This window comes from Balaenoptera physalus (genome assembly GCF_965194825.1).
Source record: "Balaenoptera physalus genome assembly, chromosome: 13".
Taxonomy (NCBI): domain Eukaryota; kingdom Metazoa; phylum Chordata; class Mammalia; order Artiodactyla; family Balaenopteridae; genus Balaenoptera; species Balaenoptera physalus.
Genome location: NC_138892.1, coordinates 61925880 through 61939125, shown reverse-complemented (window position 1 = coordinate 61939125; position 13246 = coordinate 61925880). Strand labels below are relative to the sequence as shown.

Here is a 13246-nt window from a genome sequence, read left to right as displayed (position 1 = left end):
GCCAGCAGGGGGCAGAAACACACCAGCTGCATCGGATCCCTAATGGGTTAACCAGAGCAGGGAGGAGACTGCCTACCTTAGCCAGCCTTTCACCGTAATCCGGACTCCCCTTCTTCTCCTGCAGACTGGGGGGCACGTACCAGAAACACACGTTGACAAATTCAGGCTGGGAGGAATGAGGAAGAGGAAGGTGTGAGCTGAGGAAGGGGGACCGTTCCCCTCTCACTGCCCGTCTTCCCCAACCAGGACTCTGCTGGGGAAGAGGGGCAGTGAGAGGGGAACGGTGGGGGGGCGGGGGATGAAAAAGAGCACAAGGTCGGTCGTACCTCCATGACCAACTCAAAAGCTTCCCGCTTCTTCAATTCCTCCACCAGGTACCTGTGAACACAGAGTGAGACATCATGGGTGGAGGAGGAAAGGCAGAGATACAGAAACAAAAGCAACCCAGAGAGTGAGCCAAAAGACACTAAGAGCAGGAAAGGGGTGCAGGGCTGGAGCCCGGGGAGGGGAAACGGGACCGCCCCCACTCCTACCGGGCAAGGGCAAAGGCCTGGTCCACACGCCGCTCCAGCCCCTGCCCGCCCTGTGCCTTCCACATGAGCCACAGCTTCAGACAGTCCACGCGACGGCCACACTGCACCACCTTGTCTCCAGTGTCCAGAGCCACATCGTAGAACTTGTCCTGCTGGAACAGGTAGCTGGCCTGGGACCCGTGGCAGCGCTTGAGCAGGTTCTGTGGAGGGTGAGGAGACAGTCAGACCCACCCTCCCCGCCGAGGTTTCCTCCAGAGCTGCACTGGGCCATTTCTTAGCTCAGTCCACATGCTTCTTTCCCTGGAACCAGGCGGCACTGATGGGACGGCTGCCAGCTGACTGAAACCCTCTCTCTGGGTTTTCTTCCAACACTCAAGAGTTCTTCCCAAATGACCCAGGATCCCTCCGATTACAACTTAAGCTGGGAACTTTTTCCTTTGCATTACGACAGGGGAATGAGGGAGCCCACTACAGGGGATTAGGGTGGTCACAGATATTCAGCTTCAGATGGCATGGTAAGGAGAACATGGTAAGGCCAGGAGCTCCTCTCAGGTGGGATAGAAAAGAAGACAGAGGTCCAGGGTGGGAAGTGGCACCAGGGCTGGGGAGGGGCAGACCCACCGAGGTGTCCCGGAGAAGAAGAGCTGAGCACTGCAGGCCTGCGGAGAGGAGCTTATGGGGATTCCAGGCCACGGAGTCAGCCCTGGGGTGCACACAGCAAAGCAGGGTCAGCTGGCTCCCCCTCAAGCTGCCCAACCAGAGCCCCCACCTTTCCAGATCTCCAGTAAAAGGGGCTTCGGTCTCACCCCAGCCCAGCAGAAGAATTTCCAGGTCTGACGTCTGACCTCCCAGCCCCAATCAACCATCTCTCCAATCTCCCTCCTACCAGCCTCCTTCCCCTGCTCCCATCTGAGCTCCCTGGTCCAAAACTACTCTCTGGATCAAGGATTTGAAGGGTGAGATTCAGGGCGTAGGGGGCTGTATGCACCTCTGGATCCCATTCAGGAGATGTCTATGTGTCTGTGACAGCAGGACGCTCCCACCCCAGGCGGCCTGTGGAGCAAAAGGAACAATGTGGGCCTTGGCCTTGGCCTCAGTTCAGCCCACCCCATCCTCAGGCCTGAGTATCACTCACGTCCACGTGCAGCCACAGCCCATGACGCTGGCACACGTCTGCAACTGCCTCCAGAGGGTCAAAGGCCCCCAGCACGGTAGTGCCAGAGGTGGCACTGACCAGGAATGGCACAGCACCCTGTGGCAAAAATGCAGAGGGAGAAAGAGGCTGTGAAGTCATCTCAAGAGCTACCAAGAGCCTGGTGCTGAGATCCAGCTCTATAAACTCTTCACATGCCTGACCTGGGCCCTTGCAACCTTACAACGTGTTACTGTCCCCTTTAATTTGCAAGTGAGGACACTGAGATTCAGAGGAGTTAAGAAACCTGCCCCCAAGCTGAAACTCCAGAGATGGAATTCAAACCTAGGTCTGTCTGATGGTCTATTTCCAAAGTTCATACTCTTTCAGAAAAGTTGAATGTCTTACTGGAAGGTCAAAATGTTATTTTAAATATCCTAATAGTACAAAAGTTGATGAAGAAATTGAATTAGTATTCAAAAAACTACTACAAAGAAAAGCACAGGCCCAGATGGCTTCACTGATGAGTTGTACAAAACATTTAAAAAAGAATTGATACCAGCTAGGGCTTCCCTGGTGGCGCAGTGGTTAACAGTCCACCTGCCAATGCAGGGGACATGGGTTCAAGCCCTGGTCCGGGAAGATCCCACATGCCGCGGAGCAACTAAGCCCGTGTGCCACAACTATTAAGCTTGTGCTCTAGAGCCCGCGAGCTACAACTACTGAGCCCACGTGCCACAACTACTGAAGCCCGCATGCCTAGAGCCCGTGCTCCGCAAGAAGAGAAGCCACCGCAATGAGAAGCCCGCACCGCAGCGAAGAGTAGACCCCGCTCGCCACAACTAGAGAAAGCCCGCATGCAGCAACAAAGACCCAACACAGCTAAAAATAAATAAATTAAAAATAAATTTAAAAAAAAAAGAAAAGAATTGATACCAGCTCTTCATCAGCTTCCAAAAAAAAAAAAAGAGGAGGGAACACTTCTGAATTCATCCTATGAAGTGAGTATTACCCTGATACCAAAACCAGACAAAATATCACAAGAAAACTACAGAATATATCTCTTCTAAATATAGACATAAAAATCTACAAAACACTAGCAAAACAAAATCAGCAACATATAAAAATAATTATACACCATGACAAAGTGGGATTTGTCCCAAGAGTGCAAGCTTGGTTTAACATCCAAAAATCAATTAATGTAATACATCTTATCAATAGAATAAAGGAAAAAACCCACATTTCAATGTGGTTTATTGATCATCTCAGTAGACACAGAAAAACATTTGACAAAATCCAACACTCCTTCATGATATAAACACTCAAAAAACTAGGATTTGAAGGGAACTTCCTTAACCTGATGAAGGGCAACTACAAAAAAAACCCACAGCTAACATCATACTCAATGGCAAAAGACTGAACGCCTTCCCCCTAAGATCAGGAACAAGACAAGGATGTTCACGCTCCTCATTTCTATTCAACATTGTGCTGAGGTTCTAGCAGGGCAATTAGGTTAAAAAAAATAAGAGCCATCCAGATTGGAAAGGAAAAAAGCAAAATTATCTGTATTTACAGACAACATTATATTATACCGAGTAAATCCTAAGGAATCCAGTGAAAAATACTATTAGAGGGCTTCACTGGTGGCGCAGTGGTTGAGAATCTGCCTGCCAATGCAGGAGACGCGGGTTCGAGCCCTGGTCTGGGAAGATCCCACATGCCGCGGAGCAAATGGGCCTGTGAGCCACAATTACTGAGCCTGCGCGTCTGGAGCCTGTGCTCCACAACAAGAGAGGCCGCGATAGTGAGGGGCCCGTGCACCGCGATGAAGAGTGGTCCCCGCTTGCCGCAACTAGAGGGAGCCCTCGCACAGAAACAAAGACCCGACACAGCCATAAATAAATAAATTAATTTAAAAAAAAATACTATTAGAATTAATAAATGAGTTCAGCAAGTTCACAGGGTACAAGATCAATATTCAAAAATCAGTTGTATTTCTACACATTAGCAGTGAACAATCCAAAAATGGAATTAAGAAAACAATTTCATTTATAAGAACATCAAAAAGAATAAAATACTTAGGAATATTATGACATAGTATGAGTGTGTTTCATGTTTGGTAATTGCAATCATTGTTGCTTTTGTTGTGGTCATCCATGTACAATGCTTGGTGTCAGTCTATTTATCTCTTGTAAAAATAAAATACAGTGTGTGTGTGTGAAAAAAAAAAAAATACTTAGGAATAAATTCAACAAAAGAAGTGCAAAACATATACTCCGAAAACTACAAAGCACTATTGAAAGAAATCAAAGAAGACCTAAATAAATGGAGGCATTCCATGTTCATGGATCTACAGATTGAACATATCCCTATCAAAATTCCAGTTGGCTTCTTTGCAGAAATTGACAAGCTGATCCTAAAATTCAAATGGAAATTTAAGGGACCCAGAAAGCCAAAACCATCCTGAAAAAGAACAAAGTTGGAGGACTCACACATCTGATTTCAAAATTTACTACAAAGCTATATTAAGACAACGTGGTCTATAGGATAGACGTGCAGATCAATGGAATAGACCGAGAGTCCAGAAATAAATCCTCACACTTACACTCAATGGATTTTAACAAGGATGCCAAGACAATTCATTGCGGAAAGAACAGTCTTCTCAAAAACTGATGCTGCAACCATTTGCATGTGGAGATATATACATATTCTTAAAATTTATACTTAAATACATAGTTGAGGTATTTTCAGGTTAACATATATATTCCCATCTTATTCTTTTAAATGGTTACATACTACTCCAATAATAACAATAACAACAATGGCAGCTAATATTTATATACTGCTTCACTGTTCTAAGTGCTTTACACATAATTCATTTAAGCCTTACAACAACCCCATAAGTTCTATATTATGCTCATTTTACAAAGGAAGAAACTGACACAGATACATCATAATTTATCTATTGATGGATATTTAAAATTTTTTTTTAAATTTTACACTTCGCTCCAGTGCACACAATTCTAAGCACTTGTGATGATGATTTATAGACTAATCCTAGCAGCAGAACTCAGAGTCAGTGGATAGATAAATTTTAAAATGGTATAGGACTTCCCTGGTGGTCCAGTGGCTAAGACTCCGTGCTCCCAAAGCAGGGGGCTCGGGTTCGATCCTTGGTCAGGGAACTAGATCCCACATGCCACAACTAAGAGTTCACATGGGACCTCCCTGGTGGCGCAGTGGTTAAGAATCCACCCGCTGGGCTTCCCTGGTGGCGCAGTGGTTGAGAATCTGCCTGCCAATGCAGGGGACACGGGTTCGAGCCCTGGTCTGGGAAGATCCCACATGCCGCGGAGCAACTGGGCCCGTGAGCCACAATTACTGAGCCTGCGCGTCTGGAGCCTGTGCTCCGCAACAAGAGAGGCCGCGATAGTGAGAGGCCCGCGCACCGCGATGAAGAGTGGCCCACGCTCGCCACAACTAGAGAAAGCCCTCGCACAGAAACGAAGACCCAACACAGCCATAAATAAATAAATTAAAAAAAAAAAAAAAGTTAGGTCTTTAAAAAAAAAAAAAAAAAAAAAAAAAAAAAAAAAAAAAAAGAATCCACCCGCCAATGCGGGGGAATGGGTTCGAGCCCTGGTCCGGGAAGATTCCACATGCCGCGGAGCAACTAAGCCCATGCGCCACAACTACTGAGCCTGCACTCTAGAGCCCGCAAGGGGGAACCCCGTGCCACAACTACTGAAGACCGCGCGCCTAGAGCCTGTACTCCACAACAAGAGAAGCCACCACAATGAGAAGCCCACACACCTCAAAGAAAAGTAGCCCCCTCTTGACGCAACTAGAGAAAAGCCCGCGCGCAGCAACGAAGACCCAATGCAGCCAAAAATAAATAAATAAATTTATTCAAAAAAAAAAAAAGAGTTCACATGCCGCAACTAAAAGATTCCGCATGCCACAGCTAAGACCCGGAGCAGCCAAATAAATAAATAAATATTTGTAAATAAACAAATAAATAAGTAAATAAAAATGGTATAGATAGTGCTGAAACGCCCTCCAAGACGGCTGCAGCAGCTCCCATGTCCACCAGCGCGGAGGGGCATGCAGGGGCCTCCACATCTCCCATTGCTCCAAGTCTGCATTGCTCACCACTGGCCCGCACATCTTCCTGAACTTCTCCCTGCACAGACCCTGCCAGCTCACAGAAACCTTCTGTGCTACACCTCAGGTCCCCAACATCCTCCCTGCGGTGCCCCTTGGGACTCCACTCAGTGAATCAGTCCTGCCCCTGCCCTGGGATCCGATCCTGCCCATAGGTCTCAGCAGGACTACAGTGTCCTTGCTCCCCAGGGATCACTTCAACCCACCAGGGAAATGGGCACAGAGATCAAGGAGAGGGATGAGGGGAGCCTTGAGTAGGGACAGGCCAAAGAACCCTCCAAGAAAGGAACAGAAGGGTCCTGTTCCACTGCCTCATCACCCCTCACTCACTCACCTCAGCCTCGGCCAGACCGATCTGCCTCTCCAGATCCTCAGGGATCATTTTCCCTCTGGAAAAGAAAACTTAGTGGGTAGGGGAGTAATAGGTTCTCTAGGCTGGGCAGCAGAACTGTCGAGAGCAGGGTAATGTGCGGTTAGCAATGCAGAGGCCACAGTGTTGATTTTTCCCTAAGAGGGGTAAACAGATCTCAGGGGACAGGGCAGAGACTCTAGCAGGCACTGGTAGACAGCAGAGGCAATTCGGCGGGAACAGAGCAGGAGAGAAGTCCACCGGGGTGTGCGCCAGAGGCCAGAGCCTCTGGCAATGAGAAGGCACACTGTGCCAGGCTGGGTCTGAGACACGCAGACGGAAGGACCTTCACCTCTCATCTGCCTTGACCATTCGGACACTGTCGGTGCCAAGTCCCAGAAAAGCAGCTCCTTTCTTGACGGAGTAATGACACTGTGGAGGAAGGCAGAGGGCAGGGAGGGTGGGGAGGAGAGAGACTGGTCAAACAGATGAGACCCTGTAGACCAGGGCTTCTGAAACACTCATGGGCCTACAAATCACCAGTGTGTCTGGTTAAAATGCAGATTCATATTCAGTAGGTCTGGGCTGGGGCCCGAGATTCTGCATGTCTAACAAGCTCCCAGGTGATACTGATGCTGCTGGTCCGTGGCCCATACTCTTAGCAGAAAGGGTGTGGACTGTGTACACTGCACTGGATGCCCCTCTGCTACCCCCACACAGGAGGCAAGGTGAACGGGGAGCGTTTACACAGCCCCCTTGGTTGGAAGGAAGCACATCCGCCTGGGGGCAGGCTGGTCTCCAAAGAGATGGGTCTGAGCAGGCAGAGGACCTGACAGGTCTCGGACTCAGCTGGCTGGAGATTAGAATCGGGGAGCCCAGGGTAGGCCTGTGCCTCTTCCCACCTCCTTTGATGTGAAAAGGGCCAGGGGCGGCAGTGCCCGGAGGCCCCTCTGTTTGCAATCCGGGTAGCGCTGATAGCGGGCCAGGTTCACAGCATACATGTTGGAGATGGAGCCACCTGTCACAGGGAAGGGGTGGTGGCAAGAGGGAGGGGCAGTGGGTCAAAACTGGAGCTTGGCTCTCTTGACCTCTCCACCCAGAAGAACTGATCAAAGAAGCACGAGTGATTGGCTACCAGGCCACGAGTTCCGAGGGCTCGACAAATGGCACGCTGGTAACCCAGAACAGCGGGACCTGCAGATCCCCTGACTCCCCCTCCTTATCCTGGGCTGATCCCAGGATCCACCACCCCACCCCACCCCCCGCCAGGACAGCAGGCACTGATCCCATGTATTATCTGGCAAACACGAGGATACAGGGGACTGGGCAGCTTCTCTCTGGTTTGGCCGGAGTCCAGCTGGAGAAGAAACAAAGAAGAATCACCCCTCCCTGCCAGCTTAGAGCAAGAGAACAGTGGGGAAGGAGGAACCCTTGAAAAGGCCAAAGAAAGGCCGCCCTCCTGTTTACATACCAGGGCAGAAGACGCCGTCCCCAGAGCTCCAGCCCACCAGGGCCCGGAGTTTCTTCAGCACCTCTTCTTCCATAAGGACAAACACGGGGGCGATCTCATATGTGTACCTGCCAGGAGACGGAATGATGAGAATGGGAAAGAGACAGGGAGAGAGGAGGTGGAGAAAGTGAGTGAGAGGAGGGTCCAAAGAGAGGACTGAGTTGGTGAAAAAGAACCAGGGAGGAAAAGGTGAGAAAAAACTGGAGCCAGGAGACATGGGAAAGCTTGGGAAAGGAAGCCCAAAGGGTACGAGGGGAAAGACTCTGCCAGCAGAGATTCCCAGAAAAGACAGGGGGGCAAGCACCATTCTCCTCTCCCACCCACAGAGTGTGTCTCCCGCAAACCCAAATCCTTTCGGGGTGGTGGAAGGGTGCCCTGGGATGGCTCACTGGCTGGTGTTGAGGCTCTCAGTGACAATGCGCCCGGCCAGGGCATGAGGATCCAACCCTGAGAAGAGCTGGTTGAAGAAACGAGGGTGACCTGGAGAAGGGGGACGGGGGCTCAGAGTGGAGCTGGGTACGAATTCTAGACACGCCTCCCCGCAGGACCCAGGACCCACAGGTCTTCACACTGTAGCGGATCACAGCCCGGCAGCGCTCCAGGATCTGCTCCTGTGACTCCCCCTCATTCCGCAGCTCCAAATCCAGAAGCTGCTTCAGCTCCTCCGGCTCCTTCCACTCGCAGACCTAGGAGGAGAAGCGGGAGATTCTGGGGGCACTGAGGCACCCCACTGACTGGCTGCCCAAACCACATCTCAGCAGACAGAAGACACCACCAAGCTGCACTTACAGCAAGTTAGGAATATTTTCCAAGCAACACATGAACAAGGGTAAATAAACACAGTCTGGCCCAGTATGTAATCCCTGAGGCACACAGTGAGAGTGATGAATTCTGGGGAGAAGCCTGGACAGAGGAGGAAAGTTCTCAGCCAGGTTTGATGGGCAGGAGGAGGAGGGAGAAAAGACCCACCTTCTCGGAGGCACTGGTCCCTTTCCGAATGACCTCATCCACCACAATCCCAAACACATCCTGGAGCAAGGCTTCTGCAGCCACGGCGTCCCCATCAAGGGAGAGGAGTGGTTTAGAGTCAGCCATCAGGAGAAAATCTGTGAGCAGAGCAGGAGTTATTCCCTACTCAGCCTGTGGACCCCACCTGGACCTAACCAGCAAGAACTTCAACTCCGTAATGGGCCTAAGGCCTAGCCCCAGCCTTCACTGTACAGATAAGGGCAAGTGAGAGTGTCCAGGGAGAGAGCCAGCAGAAACAGGTGGGAAAGGAAAAGGCAGTTAGTGCTGAGCAGGTAGAATCCAGTGGCCACTGCTCACCAAAGGCAAAGGTGAGAAGCTTACCTTTCTGCTCAGGTCTTTGTCCAGGTGAGCTGGAAGCAGGGGACACAATTGGCTTTTTAGAGTGTTAGGACTAGGGCAGCAGAGGGAGCAAGGTATACGCAGCAGTCACATGACCATGACATCATTCTCATGACCCTTGCCCAAAAGATTTGGGATAGGGCCAGCAGGTTGAGAGAAGTTTCCTGAATGACCATTAGCTGACATGAAGAAGGGGGGAGATGAGATGTAAGGCAAAAACACATGCCACCTTCACTTAGGCTGGAGAGGAGCAGAGAAATGGTTTAGGCAGGCCTCAGAGGCCAATCTCTTTGCATCCCAGCCCCCAGAGTCTTCTGAGAACTGTCCTGATTTCTACAGCCCTCTTCTCCAAAGAGCAGGAAGAAAAGGAGGCCACACTGAGCAGGCAGATTGTTAAGCAAGTATAATCCTGTGCCTTGCAGGTTGAGAGTGCTCAAGAAACAGGGAGTGGCTGTTTGAAATGACCACCAACTGTGTTCACACCAGGGTGCCGGGGTCGGGGTCGGGGTCGGGGGGGGGGGGGGGTGGACACTGATGCACGTGCAACAGTTACAGCCCAGGGCACTGGCTAGATGCTGATCCCAAGCGCTATTCAGGAGAAAAGATGGATGAAGGCTGAAGACTGGGGAGGATCTGCAGTGGGACTGGGGCTGCAACTTGAAAGCGGGCAGGAGAAACGGGACTGGAGAAAGGGAGGAAGAGAGACATTCAGGGACAGGGGGGAATGCCATGAGCTTACAACGGGAATGAGTATGGCTGATTCTCAGGTCCGTGAAGGTGCCTGGCTGGCTGGAGAGAAGGTCTGCAAGGACGACATGGGAGCAAAGGCAGGGTGGGCAGAGCTGCACGAGATTATGGAGAGCCTTGAGTGCCAGCCAGGCCAAGAATCTAGATTTTATCCTGCAGAAAATGGAAAGCCACTGAAAGATTCTGTGGCAAGGATTAATGTGATGAAAACAACGCTCTCAGGAGACCAGTGTATAGCAGATGGATGCAGAAGAATGAACAGGCCATTGCTGTAAACCAGGAAAGAGGTGAGCCACACGTGAATAAGGGTGGTGTCGCTAGGGAAGGACAGGCAGAGGAACACGCAGGCTTAACCACTTGCTGGATTATACTCAATTCAGCACTTATGGAATCTACATTGGAGGGGAAGGAAGGGCCAAGGACGACCCTGGGGTTTCAAGCCTGGGTGACTGGAAAAATAATGGTGCCCCTAAAAGAAATAGGGATGCGGAAAGTGGAGGCTGGATGGAAAGTAAGATTGTTATTTCTTGGAAATACTCATCTAAGTGGAGGTGTCCAGGGTACAAATACGCATATGGGAGGAAGTCAGGTCCAGAGCTCCGCTGAGATGCAGGAGTGAGAAGCAGACTCGAGAGGTGGGCCACAGCTGAAGCCTTGTGATGGGCTCCATTCCACAGGGGAGAGAACGCTCACAGAGATGGCCAGGGAGAGGGGGGCAAACACCAAGGCCTGGGGAACCCGCCAAATGAGGGGATAAGAGGATCCAGAAAACATGGAAAGGAAGGAATCTTCCTCTGGTATAATCCACTGTCAGCAGCCACTGGACCCCAAGCTAGTTGAAAACACAGGTCCAAGGGACCCTAGCGGTCCTATCCTTAAACTTCTCCTCAGTAGATTGGGTTTTGGGAAACTAGGGGAGCTGGCTCAGCTTTGAGAATAAGACTCAATCCTTCATCAGTGTTCACTCTGGCTCCCCTGACAGGTGGCAGCAGTGGGGCGTTTTAGGTGGAAAGGCTAGAAGGAGAGAGGCTAATAAAAACAGGCACCATGGAAGTACTTACCACATGCCTCATTCTGTACTTAACATGCATTATTCTCATCTTCACAACCACTGAAGTTAAGTTTATGACCCACATTTAAAGATGAGGGAACAGATTTCAGAGACACTACGTATGTAACGTGTCCAGGTCATGCAGCCAGTATGTGGCTGAGCTGGGTCTGGACAAGGGTGTGCGGGGCTCGGAAGACCCCGCCCCTAATCACCAGGCTCCACCGCCTCATGCGGGGCACCCTCAGCCACTGAGCTTGCTGTGGCACAAAGGCTTCTGGGCCAGGAGTGAGTACACCTCAGGGCCTCAGTTTCTGTAAAATAAGGGATTTAAAGAGAGAACCTCCAAGGTATCTGTGGGTTCAGGCTGTTGGATACGGCAAGCAGGCCAGGGGAGTGGAAAACAGGCTGCAAGGAGGGAACGACTGGTGAAGAAAGAGAGACCCCAGACTGGAGGAAGGCTTTTCCCAAAGCTCTGAAGAGAGGTCTGCAGGGAAGATATGGCTCTGTCCACCTGGCCCCTTCTGTATCCATCCCACCAAAGTCACCACTCAGAAATGAAAGGTGGGGACTTCCCTGGTGGCGCAGTGGTTAAGAATCTGCCTGTCAATGCAGGGGACACGGGTTCGAGCCCCGGTCTGGGAAGATCCCACATGCCGTGGAGCAACTAAGCCCGCGAGCCACAACTACTGAGCCCGCGTGCCACAACTACTGAAGCCCGCGTGCCTAGAGCCCGTGCTCCACAACAAGAGAAGCCACTGCAATGAGAAGCCCATGCACCACAACGAAGAGTAGCCCCACTCGCCGCAACTAGACAAAGCCCGCACACAGCAACGAAGACCCAGTGCAGCCAAAAATAAATAAATAAAATAAATTAAAAAAAAAAAAAAAAGAAATGAAAGGTATAGACGAGGGCTCTGAACACCCCCAGTTTCCTCCGGGGTAAACAGGGAGGTGAGGCATCCCTACCCTCACGCCCCATACAGAATCCTGTCCTGGGGACCTGAGAGAGTTTTCCTTTTTCAAAGCAAGAAGGACATTAACCCCCAAGATAGAATGATAAAGCAAAGAAACATGAATAAACTTAGGAACAGCACTTTCGCCCCTGGCTGAGAAGATGCTGGAATGACCAAGTAGGGTTTGTTTAAAAATTGACAAGTTTTGTATGGACACCAAGGGGGGGAAGTGCAGGGGGTGGGTGGTGTGATGAACTGGGAGATTGGGATTGACATATATACACTAATACGTATAAAATAGATAACTAATAAGAACCTGCTGTATAAAAAAATAAAATAAAATTCAAAAATTCAAAAAAAAAATTGACAAGTTTTTCTGACTTCATGGGATCTTTAGTTCATAAACTCCTCCAGCCATCAACTCCCTTGTATCTTTCTTTCCTTCACTTACACAACCTAGATTGTATGGTCTGTTGTTTCAACCACTCTTTGTCCAAAATCCTCAACTCCCTGGCCCTAATGTCCTTCCACCAAATCCACCTGGCAAAACCCCAATCCAACTGGCCAGTCCTTTTCTTACCAAATCCACCAGGACTGCTGAATTCTGCTAGTGAAAACCACCTAACCATTCAAATTGGTTTTGCTATAAATTCATGGTCTCTGTGCTCATTCCAATGAAACACACCAGATTAAATGCATATGTTTACTACTGCTCTTTCCTGAAACCCCACTAAAATTATATCAGTGGAATTTTAAATCCAGAAGAATAAAGCAGATGAGAGACAAGAGGTGAGAGATGTGAATAACTGTAGAAGATAGAAGGCAGAGGAGAAGTGGTAAGTGGTTCAGCAAATGCAGAAAGTTAAAGCCAGTCTGTCTGCAGAAGGTTATGCCAACAGGATATAAGCTGGTTCTTAGGGCAGAAGCCCAGAAAGGCTTAGGAATTTACAACAGTAGCTTCCTTAGAATCCAGGAGGAGGAAGCACAGCTAAAAACGTGGAAATTAGATGAAAATTTATACAAGGAACATTTAGGCCCTCACTCTTCTCCCCCTGCCCATTCAGCAAGGCAACTCCCCTCTCCTCCACCTAATTCCAAAGAAGCAGGAAGTCTGTTTTCTAGAGAAACTGAAATGGAGCGGCTGGGACTTAGGGATGCCAAGCACAGCAGAAGATGAGGAGGAGGCACTGTACTGAATACAAGAGGATTAGCAGGAAGTATCCAGTCAAGTCCTTTCTCCCAATCAGTGTTCAGAACCAGTGGCCTGGGGTAAACCTTCCAGGGCCAGGAGACTGGAGGATTCCTCTCTGGAGAAAATGACCTCAATGGCCCTAGAGAAAAGACCTGACACTCTTATTTCAGTCCTCACCCAATCACTAGTCAGTGATGCCCATAAGTCAATAAATACATCCTTTCTATGCACTTGGGCCTTCCAATAT

At 49.8% G+C, this 13246-nt stretch overlaps 1 protein-coding gene across 4 annotated transcripts in view; it reads right to left on the bottom strand.

Annotated features, from left to right (window-relative positions):
* Positions 1–13246, bottom strand: part of CSAD (cysteine sulfinic acid decarboxylase) — a 38752-nt gene that overhangs the window by 15220 nt on the left and 10286 nt on the right. For 3 of the 4 annotated variants that reach the window (XM_082422306.1, XM_082422307.1, XM_082422309.1), the window contains exons 2-14: positions 8658–8794; positions 8248–8374; positions 8078–8168; positions 7650–7756; positions 7081–7196; positions 6531–6610; positions 6164–6218; positions 1669–1785; positions 1522–1586; positions 1155–1236; positions 534–733; positions 327–378; positions 77–166 (exon numbers count right to left, since the gene is read on the bottom strand). In XM_082422306.1, the coding sequence (XP_082278432.1) occupies positions 77–166; positions 327–378; positions 534–733; positions 1155–1236; positions 1522–1586; positions 1669–1785; positions 6164–6218; positions 6531–6610; positions 7081–7196; positions 7650–7756; positions 8078–8168; positions 8248–8374; positions 8658–8783 (1308 nt within the window). In that variant the 5' untranslated portion in view covers positions 8784–8794. Of the gene's footprint in view, positions 1–76; positions 167–326; positions 379–533; positions 734–1154; positions 1237–1521; positions 1587–1668; positions 1786–6163; positions 6219–6530; positions 6611–7080; positions 7197–7649; positions 7757–8077; positions 8169–8247; positions 8375–8657; positions 8795–9038; positions 9324–13246 lie in introns of those variants that run through there. The other variant, XM_082422308.1, reaches the window with a different exon arrangement.